This window comes from Apiospora hydei (genome assembly GCF_038363865.1).
Source record: "Apiospora hydei strain CBS 114990 chromosome Unknown utg000004l_segment0_segment0, whole genome shotgun sequence".
Classification (NCBI taxonomy): Eukaryota; Fungi; Ascomycota; class Sordariomycetes; order Amphisphaeriales; family Apiosporaceae; genus Apiospora; species Apiospora hydei.
In genome coordinates this window covers 762336-785678 of record NW_027117363.1, presented here as the reverse complement: position 1 = coordinate 785678, position 23343 = coordinate 762336, and the positions used below count along the sequence as shown (strand labels likewise).

At 54.3% G+C, this 23343-nt stretch overlaps 8 protein-coding genes across 8 annotated transcripts; 3 read left to right on the top strand and 5 right to left on the bottom strand.

Annotated features, from left to right (window-relative positions):
• Positions 1-2363: 2363 nt before the first annotated feature.
• PG997_002765 (letm1-like protein) lies at positions 2364-3479 on the bottom strand (the record flags this gene model as incomplete). Its single annotated transcript, XM_066807080.1, has 1 exon — positions 2364-3479. One exon carries the CDS (start codon positions 3477-3479, stop codon positions 2364-2366), a length of 1116 nt encoding a protein of 371 aa, XP_066670698.1.
• A 406-nt stretch (positions 3480-3885) lies between these two features.
• PG997_002764 (endoribonuclease L-PSP) lies at positions 3886-4460 on the bottom strand (the record flags this gene model as incomplete). Its single annotated transcript, XM_066807079.1, has 2 exons — positions 3886-4212; positions 4302-4460. The coding sequence occupies 2 exons, from the start codon at positions 4458-4460 to the stop codon at positions 3886-3888; spliced, it is 486 nt and encodes a 161-aa protein (XP_066670697.1).
• A 1830-nt stretch (positions 4461-6290) lies between these two features.
• PG997_002763 (uncharacterized protein) lies at positions 6291-6686 on the bottom strand (the record flags this gene model as incomplete). Its single annotated transcript, XM_066807078.1, has 1 exon — positions 6291-6686. The coding sequence occupies one exon, from the start codon at positions 6684-6686 to the stop codon at positions 6291-6293; it is 396 nt and encodes a 131-aa protein (XP_066670696.1).
• A 2327-nt stretch (positions 6687-9013) lies between these two features.
• On the top strand, positions 9014-9872 carry PG997_002762 (uncharacterized protein; the record flags this gene model as incomplete). The annotated part of the gene is made up of 3 exons (XM_066807077.1): positions 9014-9483; positions 9541-9659; positions 9733-9872. 3 exons carry the CDS (start codon positions 9014-9016, stop codon positions 9870-9872), a joined length of 729 nt encoding a protein of 242 aa, XP_066670695.1.
• A 2966-nt stretch (positions 9873-12838) lies between these two features.
• Positions 12839-15212, top strand: PG997_002761 (Choline dehydrogenase; the record flags this gene model as incomplete). Its single annotated transcript, XM_066807076.1, has 4 exons — positions 12839-12951; positions 13151-13420; positions 13475-14257; positions 14309-15212. The coding sequence occupies 4 exons, from the start codon at positions 12839-12841 to the stop codon at positions 15210-15212; spliced, it is 2070 nt and encodes a 689-aa protein (XP_066670694.1).
• A 561-nt stretch (positions 15213-15773) lies between these two features.
• Positions 15774-16309, bottom strand: PG997_002760 (ubiquinol-cytochrome-c oxidoreductase complex iii subunit 11kd protein of the family protein; the record flags this gene model as incomplete). The annotated part of the gene is made up of 2 exons (XM_066807075.1): positions 15774-15958; positions 16282-16309. 2 exons carry the CDS (start codon positions 16307-16309, stop codon positions 15774-15776), a joined length of 213 nt encoding a protein of 70 aa, XP_066670693.1.
• A 1025-nt stretch (positions 16310-17334) lies between these two features.
• PG997_002759 (uncharacterized protein) lies at positions 17335-20127 on the bottom strand (the record flags this gene model as incomplete). Its single annotated transcript, XM_066807074.1, has 4 exons — positions 17335-18623; positions 18678-18857; positions 18911-19912; positions 19959-20127. The coding sequence occupies 4 exons, from the start codon at positions 20125-20127 to the stop codon at positions 17335-17337; spliced, it is 2640 nt and encodes an 879-aa protein (XP_066670692.1).
• A 1650-nt stretch (positions 20128-21777) lies between these two features.
• On the top strand, positions 21778-22504 carry PG997_002758 (uncharacterized protein; the record flags this gene model as incomplete). Its single annotated transcript, XM_066807073.1, has 3 exons — positions 21778-22004; positions 22066-22326; positions 22417-22504. The coding sequence occupies 3 exons, from the start codon at positions 21778-21780 to the stop codon at positions 22502-22504; spliced, it is 576 nt and encodes a 191-aa protein (XP_066670691.1).
• Between the last annotated feature and the right edge of the window lie 839 nt (positions 22505-23343).

Here is a 23343-nt window from a genome sequence, read left to right as displayed (position 1 = left end):
AAGGTCTGCCTTGCATTGGCGGTTGATCCAACCCTCCCCAGACTGGCTCCTACCCCTCCCCCACGCTCCTCCTACTCCACACACATCTCCATGTCTCCGGGCTCTCTCGACGTCCATCAGTCTCAGAGTAGGGCCCACAGCAGTGCATCAGTTTGGCAGCTGCACTGCAGGTCTTCTGCGCCGGCCTTCTGCAATCCGGCATGTTTTCCCGCTCGGAAGGATTCAGCTCACCTAGAGACATGCATATGATATGCTTGTTTCCTGCTCAATTCGTCATGACAGTCCAGCTGCTCTGCATGCCGGTCCACTGAAAATGGCCTGATTCTTATCCTCTCAGGCTGCCCTCCCGATGCATTCAGGACTTGGCCTCTCGTAGAAACCTTTGGTGACATGTCACAAACTGCTAGAGGTAACGTTGGCAAGCATAGACACATGCCACATGGGCAGCCCAACATCTGAGCATCCATCTATTAATCTCGCAGTCGAATCAATCAATCTCGTGAAATTGACCAAGACCTCGGGTCAGACAGACAGTGGGTGATGGAGCCATTGTGGCAAGAAACAAGACCAGGCAGAGCTGTGTGTGTGGCATTTCCTGACCGACGGCAATTGAGGACGCTGTGGGATGCCTCAATTGCCTCACGACCTGGTCGGCGCAGTCCGCATCTTCCATGGTCTCCGTCCATTCTCGATCTACGGCCAGTAGATGGCAGAAAAAGGGAGATTCCCCGTGAGCTGCCACTTAGCATCATCTGCCCCACAGTCCTGATTTGAGGAACGCAGTACCCGAACGATCGCTCTTATCGAACCCATTGCGAATGTTGAGCACGTATGGCTGTGCTGTTCGGGGAATGAACAATCAGCGCGTGCTCACCTGCGAACGCAATGCCTCGGCGAGTGCAGTGGGGCCCTCGCGACACACTAGAGAACGGACAAAGCAACGGTAAGCATGCGGTTCAGCAAGCGATCTCGGGATGCCGCAACTCTTGGGCGCCTGATTTCTCGGGACATCGTGGGGAAATAGAGAAATTCGTTCCGTGGTATGACGTGTACGAAATGTGTCTTCTCTGACAGTCAACGACTCGATTCTCTCGTCCCGAGTGCGCGGGACTACCCCAGGGTACCCCATCCAAGACTCCAAGGAACCTATCGCCTGAGTACCGGTCGCTTGGGGAATTATCGGAAGCTGCCGTGAAACGACGTAGAGCTCCGCTCTAGAACTCCGCTGACAACCGACGAACTTCTGCGATGGTAAAAGAAGAGGGACAAATCGACCTCGGCTTGCACGTTCACCGTCCACTGATAAGCCCCAGTGTGAATATCCTGGAGCACGTCTCTGTCAATCAAAAACGACTGTCGAGATTTTCACCAGGAGCCTGTTTGTCGTTGAATTTGGCATCAGGTGGACTTGCGAACGCCAGATGGAAGGGCCACAGCATCCCATAGCGATCACCCAACATCGGAGAACCACCGAAGCCCCACCGAATGACAGCAAATGGCCAGGCTAACCCGCAGCGGAACCAGCGTCCTCTGGGGACTGTGGATATCTCCCTAGAACCAGAATCCGGGGTTAACTTCAAACGTCATCTAACAGAGTTCAGGGCAGATTCGGCACGGATGCACCGATCGCAAAGGGCCGATTCCAGAGCTGTGCATTCAACTGAACGTCCCCCTTCGCTTCAGTCGAGAACCGCGGGGCAATTGCACCTGTGCTCTATTCTCTTTGGGGGAAACGTGGAGACCGCGGGGACTCATGCTCCTCCCCCGCGATGACCATGGCGGAGGTGCACCCGCTTAAGCGGCATCCAGCCCAGACGTTCAAGTAATACGGCGAACTGCTCGGTCCTGAGCCCAGGACAACTGCGGCATTCTTCGCCGGGCGCTTGGACTTTCACGAGCTCCTTGGGGCCAACGAGTTCCGGCGGGCACTCTCGGGAGAACCGCAAACACATGTGGCTTCCGCACCAGAACAGGTGACAGTTCGCATTTTACTGCCATTCCACCACAGATTGAGCTTCGACAAGAAGGCGCCAAAAAACACTAACTCGCACTTTGGTCACACCTTCCGGCTTTGCCAATTGTATTTCAGAAGAGACAGACCACTGGCGTTGGCTGCGAACGTGATTCTACAGGAAGGCCGTTTTGAAACAGGGGCGGCTGGCGATTGGTGTCGCTTCTGTCCAACTCGATGACCTTCGAGCGGAGTGGCGGATTATGTATTGGGCTGGGTTCTCTAGTATACATGTCTCAGATCTAGGAGTGAGCTTTTTTCCATCTACTCTACATGAGAATTCGCACATCCTCTTTTTTACGTACGACGCAATTGTGTTCCCCATTGCGTGTGTACAAGTCCGTTCCAAAGCCTACTCGATCTCCGCCCGCATCAAAATCCTCCTAACCGCCGCCTCGCCCGCCGCCTCGTCCTTTGTAGTGGTCTCCCGAATCCACCCCGCGAGCTTCTTCCGCAGCTCCGCGGGGCTCTGGCTCGCAACATCCATCGCGCGGTCCTCGCACGCCATCACGACCTCCTCCTCGACTAACCGCTCCACCCCGCCGCCATCGCGAATGCTGAAATCGTCAGCGACAAGGCGCCGCACCGCACGCTGAGCCCGCATCTTCACAAACGGCGGGTCCACGCCCATCTTGTCCCACAGGCTCAGCCCGACCCCCAGCGAGCGCGCGACGTGGCCCGGCGCGATCTTCTCGCGCGCCGCCGCGTCGTCCGGCCCGACGTGCCGCAGGTTCCACAAGGACGACTCGCGCCGCCGCTGCGCCTTCTCGCGCAGCTTGGCCGTCTGCTTCGGGATCCGGCACGTGAGCGGCGTCAGGGTCGGGAAGACGAGCACGATGAGCGGCGTGAACTCGCCAAAGACAACCACCAGCACGCCGAAGATGGGCAGGCGCGCCAGGTCGTGCGAGGTGCGCTCGCGCAGCAGGACGGCGGCGCGGGTTGGCTTGATCGGGGAGGCGCCGGCGGACGCGGCCGCGGGCGCTTTCGCGAGGCCGGGCGGGCCCTTGAACACGTGGTTCAGCTCGGACAGCAGCCTGCGGTTCGTGAAGATGGCCTTGAGGCCCGTCTTGTAGAAGGTCATGTACGCCTTGCCGAGGCTGTAGTAAAACTTGAAGGCCGAGGCCTGCGGGTCGCGCGTGGGCAGGTCGAGCGGCGGCGGCCGCGTGCTGGCGGGCGGGTTGAGCGTCGTGGAGATGTCGACGTCCGGGTCGAACGTCATGGCGTCCGGGGTCGAGGCGGTCGCGGCATCGAGCGGCGTGATGACGGCTTCTGTTTCGGATTTCGAGGTCTTTGCGGTCGCCGCTGCAGAAGCTGCGGTGCTATTCGAGGCATGGCGGCGCCACGACAGGGAGGTGGCCTGTTGGTGGTGTGCTCGGTTGGCTGGGATCTGCGACAGCCTGGAAGATCGGCAATTCCTAACGAGCGAATGCTGGACGCGCATCAAGCGCAGTCCCGTTTGTTGGTTCATGATTGCTGATTACTAAAAAGCGAACATAGAAGAAAAGGGTTTCGGTCTGATGTTGTTGTACAATGGCAGCCGGAAGATGCAATCGAAAGTTTGCATTGGCATTGGCAAGGGTTTGCAGTTGAGAATATTGCAATGCACGGGTCATCGACGTCAGCACAAAAAAGAGGCCCAAGCTCCACCGGCAATCGATCGCCTGCACTTTTTCTCCAGGGACCCAATGGAAGCCCGTCCGGGGAAATGTCTCCTTGACTGATAGGCGGCGGCCCGACCCCGCTGCTGGAAGCTTAAGCGTGGTGCTGTGAAACCACCAGTTTTCGATCACGGGAATCATGGACATGCACAACAGTATATGGGTTGATGGTTGAGATGCGACAAATCTTCAATTGGCGCCAGAATAGCCTGCTATCTACAGTTTGGAACCCGGGCTCAAGAATGCAGTGCACTCAATCTCAACCAATGCCTGGAAGGGCAGCTGGTACACAGCGACACAGGTACGGCACTTTTGCGCAAGATTTGAGGGGTTAACAACCGCACCGAGGAAAAAGACTGTCTGCCATACGCTTCGCCGGGGCTTACTCACAGGCTTCACTTCCTGCTTGAAGAACTCATCATACGCCTCGTTCATGGCCGCAAAGTTGTCCATGGTCGTCAGGAAGATGTTGACCTTGACCACGTTGTCCAAGCTGCTGCCCGCGGCTTCCAGTACCGCCGTGAGGTTCTGCAGGGCTCGTCTCTGTATGGGCATCGCGCAACGGGTCAGGTCCAGGGATAGTCTTTCTTTTATGGATTTCGTAAATCATTCCAACGGGAAAATTTCCTTACGGTCTGGTTCTTCACACCACCCTCGACGAGCGCAGACGTGGCCGGGTCGAAGCCAATGCTGCCGGAGCAGTAGACCATGCCATTGTACTTGACGGCCTGGGAGAACTGTGGCAGAGGCTTCGGCGCCTTATTCGTCAAAACCTTCTCGGTGGGAGACATGCTCACGGTATGAAAATTAAGGTGAAATTTGCAGTAACGGGATAGTATATGTTATCAACGGTATTCATTCATTAGAGTATGTAGGTAAGATCACAGCTGCTAGCGGATGGGTGATGCACCAATGCCCCGTTCGTTCGTGGGTGAGGGGCAGGAAACGGTCCGCTAGTAATCGTCGGCAACGCGAGCGCTCCGCCGCTCCTGGTCGCTTATCGCCGACGGCCTTAAGCTCGCGCGCTCGCAACTCACCTCACCTTCAAGCAATTACATACACGCGAACGAGAATCCAAAGTGCAAGGAGGGAAGCGGCGAAGGGAACGCAGGGGAAACATGTAACCGAACCTGGGTATGTATCAACCACATTAGTTTTACCGTGTCCAAGAATATTTTGTTCAAGATGGTATTGCAGAAAAGTAGTGTTTTCCCAAGTGTCAGTGGGGGAATCTGCACGTCTCATCATTCAAAAGACTGTAAGGAAGGGAAATCGTGTAGTTTCTTTCATCATTCGGATCGGGTGTTGGTTTTTGTCACACACAACTAGAAGCAGTAAGTAAAATCGGAATGAGATGCCAATGACTTACCCAATCAACAAGCATACACATCTCTGCTGCCGGGGAGCCGGAGTCTTGGGCTCCCAGCCATCAATGTGCATGCATAAGAAACGAAAGCCACTCGGGTGCCTCCTGTTTAATGTCAGCCGGCTTGGCCCTCGTCACCGCGCTGCCGATCACTTTGGGCGCAACACCGCGACCCCCTCGTATCAACAGAAACGACAATACTCATAGAGAAGAAGAGATAGAGAAGAAAACTAAAAACAGCAGCGAACGATAGAAATTTATGCAACTCTCGTGAACCCCGATTTTCGAGCAATTCGTTTCGGATGTCGCGGTTTTTCCTCTTTCTTCTGTGCCGTGCTTCGTTCTCGTCACACTCCAAAATCGGGCCCGTCACCAGTTTTCCCACGTCACAACCCAGCCAGCCCTACTCCACCGGTGGTCTGATTTCCAGTGTGTGCGAAACAACCCGGTTGCGCGTCGACGGCATGCTTTCGACGCAACAAGGGATTAGAGCCGGGCACCCGAGCGTGTGTCTATTTTAAGTAAACTAGCGGATTTGGGTTGATTGCAAGATTGCCGTGTTCGGCAATGTCAGCAAGTAGGTTCTCTGCTGACTGGGACCTCTTGCTCCGGTCCGTAGGTGTTCGCGGAAATTCCCATCGGTAAACCTGTGCCATGCTCCTCGATCCCAAGGTGAATGAGTCGATCAGCCTCATCCTCGGCACACTTTGAGATGGCACTTTTCAGATTAGATCAAGATTTGCACTGGTTAATGAGATCGGTTAATCAAGTAACGCCATTATGATTGCTTCTGTATCTCATCTCGGATCGCTAACATAGTATTACAAGTTGCTGTATATACAGAGAAAAAGGATGCTTTCCCACATCGTGTAAGGTATCATAACTCGTGACTGAAAACTTCTGCAAGCCCCCTAAAGTAGTAAAGCTCGCTAACGCCGCCCAAATTCAAGGCGAAGCTGTCGAGTTTGTGTGGTGTTGTTGTTGTTGTGATGACTCGCGTTCAGGTCCATATAACCCTTGAGGACCATATAACTCGTGGCTTGGTCCCGCAGAAACACTGGGGATCAAAAACCGTTTGTCGGATTGAACTAGTATTATAGGCCAGGGGGCACGGGCACAGGTGTGTGTGTAATTGTGATATAGTGGTGGTAGGTTGTTTAAGCACCATCACTGTCTAAGTAGTTAGTATCGCAATTGTCAATTTGTTTTACTCGAGGAAAAAGGGGTTAGAGTGTAGTGTGTATGGGGCAGAAACTTACAGCAGTGCCAATGTAAGATCACCGTGGATACGGGCCTTGAGGGTGACCTCGACCTCGAGGTTCAGATCGAGACGAAGCTTAAGGGTGTCGCTCTTGCCGCCGCCACCGCCGCCTTGCTGCTGCTGCTGCATTTGTTGTTGTTGCTGCTGTTGCTGCATCATCTGCTGTTGCTGGAACTGCTGCATCTGGTTGTCGTCGTCGTCGTCATCCTCCTCCGACTCTTCCTGGACGGGAGCCCGGCGGCGCGGCTGGCGGCGACCGCGGCGCTTACGGGGAGCGGCCACTTGCTTTTCCTGTTCCTGCTGCGACTCGACGCCCTGGTCCTGCTCGGACTCGTCGGAGGCGGTGGCCACCTGCGGGGCCTTCTTCTGCTCGGCTTCGGAGGAAGACATGTTGTGTGATGTGTGGTAGACGGTGTTGGTTGTTTAAGGGTGTAAGTCTGTGTGACTTAGGTTGTTGTATGACAAGAGACAGTTGGTGGAAGAGCTGAGGTCTTGTAGGAGGTGTGAGATACTGGGCTGAACTCGAATCGTACAAACGGCGAGCAGCCGGGCCTTCTTTATAAGCCTCCTGTCGCCGTTTCGAAAAAACCGGTTAATGCAAAGCAAGCCACCAGAAGTCCAGACTCTCGTGCTGAGGGCGGTGGGTAGCTTACACCCGTGGCGTCACGTAGCGTCACGGAGCAGATGGAGACGTCACAGCCCATTATCGGATAGGTCTGTGTGAGTGCTATTGTTGACAGTTTTCCGGGATCAAAATCTTGATTTTGGACCTCGATTACATGCACTGGCTCGCGCCTTAGCGCCAGAGGCAGATAGTCTGGCATTGGCAGGGGGCCTGGTGGTCGTTCCCGTAGCGGGCGATCGAGATGGTGGGCGGGGCCAGGTTACATCATTTTCCAGTGACATATCCTGGAGGGGGTGCCAGAAGCGGTGCTAGTGCGCGTCGGTGCGGCTGGTGATTCGTCCCCGGGGGGGCCTTGGACAGTCTTGGAGCCTCCTTGGAGGGGCAGCACGCAAGCAGCGCCAGCACGACACGCAAGAAGCCCACTGAAAACGGGCAGCAGCTGGCCCTAGCGGCCGGTTACTGTAACGGTTTCCCAGGGGCTCCCGGTCAGCCGTTGCGTCATCCCCGTCGTGAAGAGTGTGTTCAGCCACATGTCATCGTGTCGAATGGTTGTTTCCGTGTCTGCTTTTCGGGCTTGATCAGTAGCTTCATGTTTCATTGCGTCGCTTGCTTGCTCGCAACCCGTTAGAGCCGTGAGATTGGGTGGGTTGAGGAACTTCGGGGCTGGAGACTGGGCCCCCATGTGGCTCGTCATCTACTTCATCATTGAAATTTTCCAACAGGATTTTCTCTTGTTCGTTCAGTTCGTATTCTGGATGACGGACCGCGAGCTTGGGAAGGCCGGCTCACCTAGCATCGCTAGAAAGCCAATATTTTGAGTCGCACTTGCGCTGGCACTTACTCATTGACTTTGACTAGCTATTCGACGTTTCAACGGTTCTAACGTGGCAGTCTCGGGGTCAGAAGGTTGGCATGTTCGTTTCGCCGCTCCAGCTCGCGCTCGCTCATCCCAGCCACAACTTTAACCTTACTTCAAATCATCACCAGTCAAGTTCCAACCCGCCCGGAGCCCGTCCTCCTCGCCTAACCAGCCAACATTGAACATTGCGACAGAGCATGGCTGATTGAGCCGCTTCGGCTGCTACTCAGTCGCAAATTGGCAATCCACTTCCAACTGTCTGAACGATCCACGTTGTATCCCGCCGTTTCTTGCAACATGAAACTACTTTAGCGCTTCTAGCTTCCCTTAGCGCATCCGAAATGCCTGGAAGCTAGCGTCACGACAACTACTGCTGTCGACAACAAATTGTTCCCGCCGCGGGTCATGAATACAATCATAGATGATCTCAGAGAAGAACAATGGTCTTGTCCTGGATTCATTGCTTACTTTCCATTTATTACTTCTAGTACCCAATCAACCAAATTTTGGACATACTACGCTTTCTACTTTGGTAAGCAAGTTTTGCAGAGCCCGACAGGATTACCTGATCACTTCCGCTTGGCTCTTCGTATGTTCTTCTGCCATTCACCAGTATTGATGGCACATATATAAGGGGGCCCAAGCTCTTCCTTAATATCTAAATGTCGTTCTATATCATAATACCATTTCACCTCCTGCTGAGGACCTTAGGTCGGACAACTCTTACCAAAGAGTGTCAGGTCGAGGTTGTCGGTGTTTGAATGTCAACGCAACCCGGTTGGAGGCCGCTGACTACCAACTAGTTAGATGATGCATGGGTACCTACAGCCATCTTACACTCCTCATTTGGGGCCATTTTTCTGACTGCGCCTATCATCCGCGACGCATGTCCATTGTGCTATACGACAGGCAGGCATCTTTTTTGGGAGCCTCGTTCTAAATTGTGCCTCATGACAAGGGCCCTCCGTCGTCTACACGAGGCTGCCCGTCATTCGGTCTATTTACCACCGATCGTAGAGATGGTCTCAAAGATGCCGCTGTTGGTATGCCAATTTCTCGCGAATGTAACACGATTATGCTCTTTGAGGCCAAAAATCACGAGGTTGATAAAAAGCCCAATCCCCATGTTTGATGAGTCTGCTCAATTTTGGTGACGCCTTTTCTAGGTATAGTCTAGTCTAGCATCGAATCGAGACCAAAATATAACGACTAATTGTCTTTCTTCAATACGCCATGGCGTATATGCCTTCTCAGTCAATGAACCAACAGTGGAATGATTCTCAGTGGACACAAGGTGACGAACAGGACTGCGGTGGCTTTCTTTTTGACTCGTTTAATGGTGTAGAACAACTTGTTCTACCATTAGAACAGAACATGTTCTCCTACGGGGATTTTGAAGAGGGGATGATGAGCTACGATCTTCAACATTATCTTCATGATTTCCAGGATATCGGCTTCATCAGCTCTATTTCCACTGAAACGCCTTCGATAACAGGCACACTTTCGTCCTCGGAGCCAATAGCTTGGAATACGTCACGCTATGCTACAGCAAACCGAATTCCGACAAGTCCAGTTGCAGGAATCGACACGCTTACCGTTCCTGTCGTTTCTAGCCTTACAGTGGCCAATCCAAATGGGCTTCAGGACCAGGATAGCGTTGATGTTGCAGTATCACCGTCGAGCGATCGCAGAAGCTCTGCTTTGTACGTTGAACTTTCCTCCCCTCTGTGCACAGTTAGAGGCCCACTTAGCGGGCATAGATCCCATACCGCGCCCCTTGCTTGTTCCGTCTGCGGTATGCAGAAGAACAGCATGAAAGATCTCCGGCGTCATATCGTCGAGACTCATGAAAAGCCGTTTCACGGAGAGCGCAAATTGGGTTGGTACTCGTGTCGGTGCGGGAAGCCATTCTGCTATGATCGCAAGGCGAACTATATCCGCCATCTTCATAGTTGCTTTCGTCCGTCACCGCGATGGATTTGGGGCGCCTTCTTGTGCCAATGCGGTGAAAGTCAACCAGATTATGATAATCACGTGGTCCATATCGGAGGATGTCGAGTTGGAAGGCGACCTGCTGGACGACCAAAATTGATCTGAATCAACGACTTGTGCTCAAGAGGCAAGGTATTACCTAGATCGAACGATATGGGGGAGTAATCCGATCAAATATTCCCACAAAGAGTATGCCAGAAACATGAATAGAGTGCAATGCTGTGGTCGATTGCAAAGTCATAACAACTTCGTGTCTTCGCCTCTGGAATCATGGTGAATGAGCAAGTAAAACGACGAAACTTGAGAGGATTCGGGCATCTCATAAGGTCTATCTCTGTGTGAGTGAGGGAAATTTTTGCCCCACTCCCCCCCTTCATGCATTAAATAGGCCTCAGTTTTGGTGAGAGGTACATGAGTTGTCTCTCATTGGAGGATTAATATGTACACGTAGATAACTCCAGGCCATTTATTTAGTGAGGCCCATTACAGAGTTGGACTGATCGGTCGCTTGATAAGTCGCCTCAAAAGCAAAGATCACGCGCAGACGCCCTGCTTGTTGAGTGAGGCCATTTGTTAAAACTTGTTTTCCACTCTGCATTGGTTGGATATTCTTTTGGCTACACTTAAAAAGGCAATTATGACTCGCGTTCACAATCTGGGTGGACGTGGCAGCCTGACCAAGTGACCATTATACCAGTGAGGCCTGAGACGAGGCCCTCTCAAAGGGGTTCAGAGTTTTGCACTATATGTAAATGAGTATGCATCGTGACGCCCCGAGGTAGGAAGGACTTTCCGAGCCAATCGCACCCATCTTGCATATCAACATTTGCCGATATGAGCGATGTGATGAAATGATGCTGCGATACAATTTCTATCTCTCGAATATCGGGTCACGCAATCTGCCAACTCAGTAATGCGACCTTGGTTGACTTCGTGCTAAGCCACTGTGCCTCAGGAAAATGTTGCTTGGTTCCCATGCCACTTAGTAAGTTTGTGTTCCTCTCATCTCTGTGGTCTAAGTCAACGATGCACTATGAACATTGTTCTCCTCGCCAAATCACCCCTTTAGGTAACTCGTAATAGCATCATAAGAGTCACGAAGAAGTCCTAGCATGATGGGACTGACAGCCAAGATATTGACATACACCCTGCACCCTGCGAGGAACGCCAATGGCTGGCCTAACTTACAACATTGGCAGCGCCCGGGCTTTCACACCGAAATTAAAGTCCAGTGACATAAGTCGATATCTTCTGGTATTGACTAGTTCCCGGGAATTGCCTGCATCACCGGCGGTCAGCCAATATACAACGACGATGGAAATTAAGCTGACCTGCGCCCTAAGAGACCAGTGCTCGTAGGATCATAGCTAAGGTAGAATCTTAGTCTGATGATCAAATATTTCTTGTTTGCGTACTCTACCACTGGTTTTGATTATGTTCAGGATGCTGGAAGCTGTCATTGGTTATTACATAGGGCAGAATGCAGCTCGGCAGTGACCTCTTCAATGTGTCACTACTGCCTCGGGTATGTTGCGAGGAACGTGTTGGTAGAGAATCAATGGCAAGTAGCATCCTGCCCAGTAGCCGATATAACTAGATTCTAACAAAAGAGGACACCTTCCCTCAAATCACGCAAGCTTGTTGACGACATCGACTATGACGCCCGTGAAACCGCGGTATTGAGCTTGATATTGAACCAGACGTGATATCTTATCCCGAAAATGAAAATCATCCAAGAAGTAATCCACCCTTTACCTCCTCTAGTAGCCAACGAAAACATTCGAAGAAGTCCCATTTAAGGAGGGATATACTGCCCCTGAATGGACTTGGGAGTGTGGATTGGGTTAGGGGTTAGGTTAAGGAAAATCAATTCGAAGTAATTATGCAGTATAGCCAGCGATAAAGACTGGCTTTTTGTATCACTGACTTGTCTCTCGCATATAGTTGTCGTCCAATCAAGGTTGGTTGCGTCTGCGTGTAAGTCGGCCCGGCCACAAACACGTGGGCTAAGGGGTCATATCGCGACTAGAGGGTTCGCTAGCACCAAACCTACCTGCCGCTCCCATCTGCCATCAGATATTTGAGTTTAGTTGAGCCTCTCTGCACGTGTGTCCCATGTGGCCGCCGCCCCTCTGAATGGTATCGTGTATCTGATGTTCAGAGACGAATGCATGCATGAATCATGCGCGCGCGTTTGTCTAACCATCTCTGCAAACGTAGCGCGAACATCCCCATGGACCAGCACCTGATACTACCGGTGCCAACATGGTGAAAAAGAACAGGCCCGATAGATGATGGGCCCATGCCGTTTCGCGGAGGGCAAAGCGCAGGCAGACACGGACTGCCGGCAATCTTAGTGGCGATCCACTTGCAAGGGCGCCAGGGTCTCGGATTGGATGGGCGGTTCCTTCCGTGCTGTTTGAATCGGTTGCGTTATTCTGGCCAGAATTGTGATTACCAATGACCAGATTCTCAAGTCATTTCACAAGACACTGTAGACCAACGGAGAGAACTTTTGCCAGACGCAAGCCCGAGTGTGCGTGGTGTTGCACCCGTTATGGGCCTCTGAGCTTTTATGGCTCGAAAGTCGATCGATATCGAGGGGAAATCGGCACGAACCCACTCCGGGGTCACAGCTAGTCAGCTAGCGGCCAGGCTGCTGTGCCATGTTGATTGCCCACGCCCTAGCAAAGCAAGGGTTCTGGAGTCCGGGAGCCTGGCCCGGATCGCAGCCCACGTCCCAATGAATAAGAATGAGTTAGTCTGGAGGGGAGCGCACACCCCATGAGAACATCGTTGCGCGGACTGGGGAAGAGTGTGGCCTGGTCCCTGGCCCTGGCTAAAACTACGGTACGCTTTGTCCCTCCTTCCCTCCTCTGTCTCTGTCCCCGCTGCTGGCCCCGGGACATCCAAACCCTTCTCGGACACAGGTGCGTACCTGCATATAGGATTAGCCTCTTTCGCTTCAGATGCGACCCTCCATGCCGGCGAGCTACCGCTTCGGCATACGACCTGAAAGACCACCTCTCTTCATTTCCCGACGCTCTGCCAAGCCCGGCACCAACGATGCACGATGGTCGCTCGGCAGATGGAGAATGCCCTCTTCAGGATGAACTCATCTCCGCAGCAATGCCACGCCCTTGGACTGGTCCGTCCGAGGGCGCATGCAGCTCAAGCTCGTCATCCGTCGCATCGAGAGACAGGCCAAGGGAGCCGCTTTAAAGAGGCTTGCATGCGCCCCCGTTGTCTAAAGATATTTTGCTTTTTCGCTGATCTACGCGCAACCATTGGACGTCTTCCAAACACACTGCAGTAGCACCGTATTACACACCATGCGCGGCCAATCCTTCCCTAGCCTGTGCGGCTTGCTTCTTGCAGCCGCAAGCGCAACGTCGGCTCTTCCTCCTCCTCCAAGCCCCCGGGTCCCCGAGGCCCTGCTCCCGCCGAGACCTGCCGCCCGGAAACGGCAGAGTACGACTACATCGTCGTCGGTAGCGGCCCCGGCGGTGGCCCCTGGCTGCCAACCTGGCCCGCGCCGGCCACAAGACCCTCTTGGTCGAGGCTGGTGACGATGAAAGCGCCGACCCCGACACCAACGTGGCCTCGTTCTTCAAGAGCACCGGCATCAAGGAGAGCCTGCACTGGCCAGTATAACCCTCACCGAGTGATGACTCCGGCTGGCTGCTGACACCTTCACCACAGGAGCTTCTACGTCAAGCACTACGACGACATGGAACGCACCCTCAAGAACGACCACCTGGTCTGGAAGAAGCCCAACGGCGACCTCTTCGTCGGCCCCGGCGGCACCGAGCCCGCGGGCTCCGAGGTCCTCGGCGTGCAGTACCCGCGCGGCGCCACGCTCGGCGGCTCCTCCATCATCAACGCGGGCGCCGTGCATCTGCCCAGCGACAGCGACTGGGACCTGATCAAGGACCTCACCGGCGACGACTCCTGGAGCGCGGCGCACATGCGCTCGCTCTTCGCAAAGCTGGAGCGGAACACCTACCTGCCCGCCGGCACGCCCGGCCACGGCAAGGACGGCTATCTCGAGGTCACCATCGGCGACGGGAACCAGTACCTCGCCTCGACGCAGGCGCGCGACATCCTGGCCGGCATGGTCCAGGAGATCGGCCAGGACCCCGCGAAGCTGCCGGAGCTCCTGACCGCCGACGTCAACGTGCTCGACCCCCAGCGCGACACGACCACGGGCGCCTTCGCCCTGCCCTTCCACGTCAACGCCACCTGGGGCCGCTACAGCGCCCGTAATCGCATCCTCGACACCATGCGGGAAGGCCACCCCCTAAGCCTCAAGCTCAACGCCCTCGCGTCCCGCGTCCTATTTCAACCCGGCCCGCCCGGCCCCGGCCAGGTCCCCGCGCCATCGGGATCGAGTACCTCGACGGCAAGAGCGCGTACCAAGGCGACCTGCGCCACGACGCCAGCAAGAAGCCCGCCGCCCCCAAACAGGTCTGCGCCAAGAAGGAGGTGATCCTAGCCGGCGGCGCCTTCCAACACGCCGCAGCTCCTGATGCTGAGCGGCATTGGCGCCGCGTCCGACCTCGCCAAGCTCGACATCCCCGTCGTCGCCGACCTCCCCGGCGTCGGCACCAACATGCAAGATAACGAGGAAATCGGCATTTTCGGCCTGGCCAAGGAGAACTTCACCTTCGCGACGCCCGCCGGTCAGACCCCGGACCCCGTCTGCACCTTCCAGGGCGACGCCGCGGACCCGTGCTACGCTTTGTTTCTGCAGGGCAAGGGCCCCTACACCCGCGCCGGCCCCAACAGCAACGCCTTCATGCTGAAGACGGCCCACTCCCCCGACGGCGAGCGCGACGCTTTGACTTTTGCGGGCCCTTTCACCTTCCGCGGCTTCTGGCCCAAGACGCCCGGCCAGGACTTCACCGAACCGCCCAACACCTGGGGCATGCACGCCGTCAAGATCCACCCGCAGAACCGCGCGGGCACCGTCAAGTTGCGGTCCGCGGACCCGACCGACATGCCTGAGATCAACTTCAATTACTTCACCGACGGCGCCGCCACCGATCTCGGCGCCCTGCAGGACGTGGTCGCGTGGGGCCGGCGCGCGTTCCTGAACGTCCCCGCCAACTCAACGGGCGGCGCTGGCCCTGTGAACATCACGGGCCCGCCCTGCAAAGACATCAACAAGACCGACGGTCGCTGCAACGACGCCGCCGGTAAGGCCGACGAGGAGTTCATCCGCAACCAGATGTTCGGGCACCACGTCACGTCGACGTGCGCGATCGGGGCCGACGATGACGAGCGCGCGGTGCTCGACTCCAAGTTCCGCGTGCGCGGGGTGGAGGGGCTGCGGGTCGTCGATGCCAGTGTGTTCCCGCGCATTCCGGGGGCGTTTCCGGTCGTGTCGGTTTACATGGTTAGCGAGAAGGCGTCGGAGGATATCCTTGGGGGCAAATAGGGGGAGACAGCCACTAAGAAGTAGATAAGGGGAAACGACGATGCACACGAAGTTTATATACCCATGTATAGTTATTGCGTTTAAGCCTTTGCACTGTAGCACATTTATGATAACATTTATCCGTTCAACTTCTGCCGCCATGCTGGGCCCTCTCTGTTTGCAACGGCAGACTGGCGCTTCCTCCAGATGCAAGACCTGGACCTGACGAAAACGTGACTCCTGGATCTCCTGGATCAACCAAGGAATCAACTCAACTCAGTCCTCGTGTGCAGATGCCCGTCCCTTCTTCGAATTCAGATACGCATTTCTGGAAACCTTCGATCAGCCACTATGCCCTCAGCTCAATTTTATCCGACAATCCAAAACAATAACTCATCATATTCCCGTCTTTTTTTCTTCTTCTTTTTTTCTTCCGTCTCTTTCCAGACCATCCTCAGTCTAGCCTCAGGACCGACGACCTCGTGGACAGCAGGGTTCGATAAAGGGAAAAGGGGCGATACCACACCCACTTCTTTCCTACTTCAAAAGAGCATTGGAAAAACGCAACAGCATCTGAAAAACTCACCGTTTATTAGCCCATTCCATCGCATACCACGCCGCCACCAACGGCGGCGCCCAGAAGAGGACCTGACCCGCAAAGCGGCGCCACGTGTTGAAGACGGCGGCGTGGGCGGCGCCGGCGAGGATGTTCTGCCGGTTCGACGAGAGCGCGTAGGTGATGATGCCGCGTTCGGGGATGGCGACGCCTATGGCACGTCGTCCCGGAAGGTAAGTGAGTGGATACTATCTATCAAAAAAAAAAAAAAACTAAGACGAAGGGTGGAAAGCGTTGTTAAGGGGAGGCCGAGAAGGCGATGGATGGAATAGGAAAGGGCACCCAAAAGGGAGAACGAACAATACGCCCGTCGTGCCATATATGCGTCAATGCCATGGAAGAAAGGAAAATGAGGTAATATTTACCTAGATTTCCCCAAGTAGCCTTATTGAGGTATCTAAATAGGCACTTCTTAGTGATTACGACCTTACTTTAGGGGTGAGAGAAAGAGAGAGAGAAGTTGAGCGGACTTACTTGCCGTATTTTCCCACCGGGGGCTCATCGCTACGCAAGATCTGGGTTGGTCGCATACTGTGTAGGAGATATGATAACCCTTTGAGCGACTAGTCTTGTTGAGACCGCAGGTCTATTGGATGACGTTTTCGTCTTCAAAAGGGGCAGCTTATTTATTGTATTAATAGGAATCAATATCAATAAGCATGGACTGAGCAGGACTGTTGCGTATGATATTTGTAGAAAGCCAGCCCAACTTTCCAACCAACCTTGAATAATAGAAGTCCCCCCAAAGGGTAAACGGTCGGGACCCCAGCAGCGGGGAGCAGTCGACAGCCCCCCACGAGTGATGTTCCATCGCGTATTGTCTTGAATGCATATAAGCTTACTCTGGGTCTCTTCCTTTCAGTCGCCTCCCAGTAAAGTCCCAAAAGGGAAAATGAAGGTCCTTTTCTGATTTGGGAATAAGTGCCGTCAGCGAAACCACGGATCGATTACAATCATGGCTCGGAACACCAGTGTGTAGTACCCGTTCCGTCTTGTACATACGGGCAGTGTAACAGACGGTGCCATCACTACTCTTGGTTTAGACCGTTCAACTGAGTACAGACGTCAACGAATGGCCCACAATGCCGAGTTTGGCAGACCCAGCCCCAGATTCCGGAAGCCTGAGCCGGAGTAATACGGCGTGATGTTGGTCCGCCCGCGGTTCCACTGAGTGACTACGCACAGGAGACCCCCAAGACACTTGGCGTTACCCCCTGACTAACAATTAGGCACATAACCGAATTCACCTCGCTAGCATACATCAGACGGCAACTCATCAAAGGTGGATATCTTAAATTTCAGATCATCTACTTATTGGTCCGCATCTAGGACCGGGGTATTCATATGCGACGTTTTACACACCCTGAAATAACAGAATCAAGCTCTTCTCGTCGTCGTCGAGGGCTCAAAACGCCAAAACAACCTGAAAATGCATCTCGAATCAATGGACTTCATCGCCGTATCGTCCATCCGCTAGAAGCAATGCTATGTCATGCCCCGCTGTTCTAATGACCGCCGCCTGCCCGCCTACCTCTCCCTCTCTCTCCAATCGTTGAATGAGAACAAAACCAGATTTTCGAAGCTCTGCTGGAAGGGCCAGCAGCGAATAGGATAGATACCTCTCCGGCAGAAGGGCCCGAGGTGAACAGCTCTGCTGGAAGGGCCAGCAGCGAATAGGATAGATACCTCTCCGGCAGAAGGGCCCGAGGTGAACAGCTCACACTGCCGGTATCTAGAAAGCTGCGCCATGATGTTCTGTACATGCTGGGCGTTGTCGCCGGCATGTGAAGGGTGCTGAGGGGGCATACTGCCATATGGCGCTGACGCCTGCGCCCAGCTGTTGGGAGGCTGTGATTGGGGAACATGGTGGGGCATCGCCGGTGGTGCTGCGCTGTTGCCTCCCAAAGCGCCAAGGATGGAATTAACATCGACTCCGGCATTGGGCATCATAGGTTGACCGGGCACTGCGCTCTGTGGACTAGACTGCATCGCAGCCAATACTTTCTGCAGCGTGGCGTTGTCAAGGCTCGCCAATCCAAGCGACTGCTGTTGTGCTGCATAACCATGGGCCGCCGGGCCGGGCGCATAGGCAGCGGGGGCATACGGGCCACCGCCGTAGGCTGCAGGCAATGGGACCTGAGACAAAGATTTGGCCCGCGCCACGAGTTCAGCGGCGATGGCGGGGTCCAGGTCCTGGTACTGATCGAATCGGGCATTGTGGCGTCCGGCGGATCTGTCAAAGACCTGAAGTGGTATCTTGGCTATCGACTGGGCTCTGAAGTCCAACTCCGAGACGCCGTGTACACCCTCCACTATCTGCCGTTGGACCACGAGATCGCGGGGGAACCGAGGGTTGAGGAACATAACATCAACCTTGAGGCCACGCTCGGCGAAAGATCGCTGTACCCAGGTGACGAAATCTCTGTCCACCTCCTGCAGCAGCAGTAGCTGCACATCCGGGACATCGCCAGCGTACCTTCGAGGAATGTCGAGATCGGCTTCGGTCGTGGGTGGACCCCGATAGCGCGGGCTAGGGCTGCGTCGCCTGTACCCACCGTTGTAGGAAGATGGCGATCGTGAGCGGCCTCGACTGCGGCCACCGTATGATGAAGAATCCCAGTTGTTTCGGTCCCGGCCGAATGAGCCTTGTGTTGAATGGCTGGCGCGAGCAGGAGACGGCGAGCGATGACGGTAATCATCCCTGCGACGTCCATCACCACGGCTGCGCTCGTTGGCATTGTTGCCTTTGCCTCGGTTTCCGCGCTGTCGATCGCCATCGTTGTTCTCCTTCCTCTGCGCACGGGTAGGCTCAAGGTCTGTAATGAAATGGTAAGCATCGACTAGCGACTTCAGGTTGCAGGTTCACTTACTGATCTTGCGACCGCCAACCTCCGCCCCTTGAAGGTTATCCATCGCTGCTTTTCCTTCGGCAACATCATGGTACTGCACGAAGCCGTAAGCCTGCTTCAGTGATATCTGGGCCATGCGACCGTAACGCGAGAATATGTCAAAAACTTCACGCTTGGAAACTCTTTCACTAGACAGATTACCTTATTTGGGATCAGCAACAGTCTTGATAGGGGCTGGGCTGATGGATGCTTACCAATGAACAGTCTTGATCCTTCGGGGAACCGGTCCCATTTTGCCTCGGAAACATACTTGCGCTCCTCTTGTAGGAATATTTCATACGTCTGCTGTTGCTGTTGCGATTCGGACGGGTGTGGGTTACTGGGGAGACCTGGGGCGGAGCTATATTGCGCCATGGGCATAGGCGGACTGGCAGTTGGATTCATGGTAGGAGGTGTCGGATAGCTCGCATCAGTGCCATAAGGGTATGTCATACCCGTGGAGGGTTGTACGGGAAAGGTCGTTGGGGCATTGGCATGCGGGAACCGCTTGGCCTCTTCAGCATGCAGGGACGCCGAAGTTGGCTGTTGGGATACGGGGGGTCTAGGGGGCAAAGATGAAGTTTGTGTGGGCGCTTGCGCCTGTGGGTGTTGGGAATTTGCGGCCGTTTGTGCATCATCAGGTTTGGGCGGGCTGGTTGCTTGATTGGCATCTGACGCAGCTGCCCTGGCCGTGATGTTATCCACCAATGCCTGAATATCAATAGGATCACCAGCCTGGGTAGCACCAGACGTATCCAGGTCCGACTTGGAAGCTGCATTTACTGTCTGAGCAGGTAGACCTTTGGAATCGGTCTGGCTGGGCAAGTCTGTACGAGACTGATCATCTGCAGCTGGCAGGTTTGAGGTAGACTGTACACTGGAATCGGTTGGCTGCGTGGACTGTTCAGTGGGAGATGCGACTTTGGACGATATGGCATCAGATGAGGATTCGGTGGTCGAGGGGCCTTTTACATCGGCGGCGCTAGCAGTGGATGTGTTGCCTTGTGGTACATCGTTTTGAGAGTCATCGGCCGGCTCGGCAGCTGGAGAGTCGAATGCCTTCGCGTAGTCATCTCCATCCGCATCTGCTGTCCCACCCTGCAAGTCCTTTTGTTCATTTTGTTCCTGCTCGCCCCCAAACATCGGTGCTGCGGCTCCATGCGGCTCGTCGCCATTCAATTGGATTGGAGAGACAGCCAGGTACGGCTGCATGTGACCTATGTTGTTTGCCGCAGCGCCGGGTGCACGAGGCCGCAGCCGTACTCAGAGAGTCGGCTGCGGGTGGCTGTGACATGGTATAGTAGGTGTCGACCTGATCTTGCAGAGCTGGAACGGCGGCGGGCGAAGATAGGTTGATTGGCTTCGGTGAGCAGGGCTCCAAATCAGCAGAAGCAACCACTTCGGGCTCTAGCTGATGGTGGTGTTCTGTCATCAAGTCTAGAGGGCAGCAAAATCAAGTGGGATTCGGTAACGGGCAGAACGCAATCGTCCTGTATATGGCAATGTTTTTTCCCGCCAAGTCGACGGCACAAGTGGGCTCGGTTGGTGAGTCGAGAATGGAGTCAGTTCGGAAGACAGGGTCGAGAATCCTGTGATCAATCGCAACAATTGGAGAAGGCGGGCGGGTCTACTTGCGTAAGCGTCAATGTCGCGCAGGTGATATCCGAATAATGGAGGCCGAAGCTATCATCACTGTTCTGTTGGTTGGCAGTCTGGCAGTCACTCTGGGCGCAAAGCTCCGACAATGGAAAGTTGCGCGGGAGAGAGCTTGGTTGGAGGTCAGGACCCCGCGGTGGGGTTGGGATGGATCAAAATGGATTGACAGGTAAAAAGGCCGGATTGGGGGAGGGGTGGCAGGTGGGAGACTGCAGAGAAAATCACTGAGCGTAGCGTTACTTGGGGCAGTTGGCAGAAGACGGTCGTATGCGTGTCTTGGGTGGGGTATTGGTTGGTAATTGAGATACTGGAGTGGCAAGGAGGAATGGGGTTTCTTGATTGCGGCGACAATCACACGGATTGGATTGTTGATGCTTCAGGTTTTCCGCTACTGACTGCACTCGTGAAAAAGACGCGGCGGATGGAGGCGTGCCCGCCAGAGGTGGTGGTAGTGGAATGGCTGATTGAATTTTGTATCAATTTTAGTCCAGTCATGCAAAAGGCCCTTCTCGAAGTCAGACTCGCTCCTGTTCCTCTCCCTCTTGCCAATTGGGAAACCCTGGATCAGAGTTTTCCGGAACGCAGGGACTTGTGCAGGGTAGATTGGCCCTTGTTTGCTGGAATATAGATGTGAAGCTGACAAGAGGGTGGTGATGCGGCAGAGCTCTGTCGGGAGGTGGGAGAAAATATAGTTGACGTAGAGGGAACGGTGCGCAAAACAGCCGGCCGGCTACTGAGCTGTGCGACGTGACGTAAGCTTAGCCTGGGGTTTTGCGACTGACGAGAAAGGCAGAAAGCACAGGCGATGTAGTGTGGACCCTGAGATTGAACGGTGTACCAGTGGTCTCGGACAGTAACTGAGGAGTAAAGTAAACTGAGGAGTAAAATAAACTGGAAGGAGAGAGGAGAGCGGTGATGAAGTGGAAAGAGAAACGAAATCATCAGCAAAATAAGGCTGCATTCGAAGCGTAGAGGAAAATTTTCCCTAGAAACGCGCCGTACATTCCTCACATGCGAGGGATTGGCTGGGTTCAGACACGCCCGTCGCCGACCTTACCTTGGGTCACTCGAACCCTGTCAATTGACGACACTGATAAGTGGCATGGGCGAGAGATAAGGACGATGGCGCCTCGGCCGAGCTTTTACCGACCCAGTCCCTGGGTAACAGCAACAGGCATTCATCCTATGTGCCTTCAAGGTACCTAGTAGCCACGATACATCATTCCAGCGCCCATAGATCCCGTCTCGAATCGTTCTTTGGTGTTTGTCAGTTTCAGCCGTCTGCTCACGAACTTTGTGGTTCCTAGGAACGAGGGAGATGGGGCGTTCATGGGCTTGGCTTTAGGGATACGATCGTGAGCCAACCCAACCAGTGGGCAAGCGTATTATTGGGCAGTCTGGATTGAAAGTCCCCTTGTTATCAACCATGTTCCAACGACCACTGCGTCTTCTGCCGTCGCTAGTATCCTCGTTCAATCTAGCTGGCAGGGTGCCTTATCGATCGGTTCGGCATCAAGCCTTCGATGCTGCTTTTGAACAGGACGAGCTTGAAGAGGCCAGGAGCTGGTATGCCTCCTTCAACGAGAGTAAATTGCCGAAAGGCCAAAGCAGCTACTCCCGTTCGAGTGGGCCGGGAGGACAGCATGTAAACAAGTACGCCCGTCTTTCCCCCTCTTCTGTTGGCCGAGGTGACCCTCTGATATCAGGCTGCAAGAACGGAATCGAAAGCGACGACGGTCTGGTCGTTCAATGACCTGACCAAAGTCCTGCCCAAGCTGCTGCACCCGGGCCTGCGTGCTTGCAAGTACTATACAGCCAGAACGCAGTCCATCACCATCCAGGCCCAGACGCAGCGTAGCCGGACGGCCAACACGGACGAGAACCACCAGAAGCTGTTCGAGGAGGTGCAGAAGATATACCGCGCCAGCGTCCCAGGCGAAACGAGTGACAAGAAGCGAAAGAAATACGAGGCGCTGTAAGTGCTTGTTTCTCTCCCCTAATAGGGAAAATGGGTTTCCCCAAGTGGCTTTTGAGTTTTCACCATAACTTACAGCCAAATCAATAGCGAGAAGCGGTTCAACGCGGACAGGCTCAAGACCAAGAAGCAGCAGAGCGCTAAGAAGGCTTCGAGGAAGGCGTCGTTTAGCGACTGAGGTGGGCAGGAGTAGGTATCGCTTGACGGCGTCTCAAACTCGCAAACAGCATTAAAAGGAAAACATCTGTGTTTATGAGATAAGAATATGACAGCCAGCAATACTGCTAGCAGTGTTATATTCAACAGAATGAATAAACTTCGTTACTTGTCAATTTGAAGGGTCTCAAAGGATCAAAAGCGCCATTGGATGGCTTTCCCCACGAAACTGGGCCATCGAACGCTATGGGCTGCTAGCCCGGCCTGGCCAGCTCCACTGCAGGAAACGTCGGGCTGGCCAGCTCGCCCAGAATTAGATTGGCTGTTCATTGGGCTGAAACGGGAGACGGCGAAGGGTCATGCTAGCTGTTGCGGCACCGCATCCGTTCTGTCTGCTTGTCTCACGGGCGCTCAGCGTTCAGGCCAGACTGGGAAAGAGGGGTGTCCCTGAAATTTCTCTAGCAAGACACGCGAGGGGGAGGGGATGATACATCAAAACTGGAGATCAAATGTTTCGACGCTGTCTTTTTCTAGCACATGTAGCCAAGCAAACCTACCGACAAGACATGAATGACAGGACCCCATATGCGATCTACAAGTCCTTAATTTTCCGCCCTCTACAGCAGGCTCTAGCACGTTAGTTTCTGGGTAGATTTCTATATCCATCCGATATATCTGAAATCGGCCTGCTCTTATCTCGAAAGAAAACGAGAAACAAACCCATCCGGTACAACCTGCCGTCGCATCACTAAGGAGCATCTATTGGCGGACCAATGCCGAGTGCCTATTAGCGATCATCAGCTTATTGTGCCTTGCCTGTGCTACGCCAAGTGGTGGACGATCGCCCCTCATTTTGATATC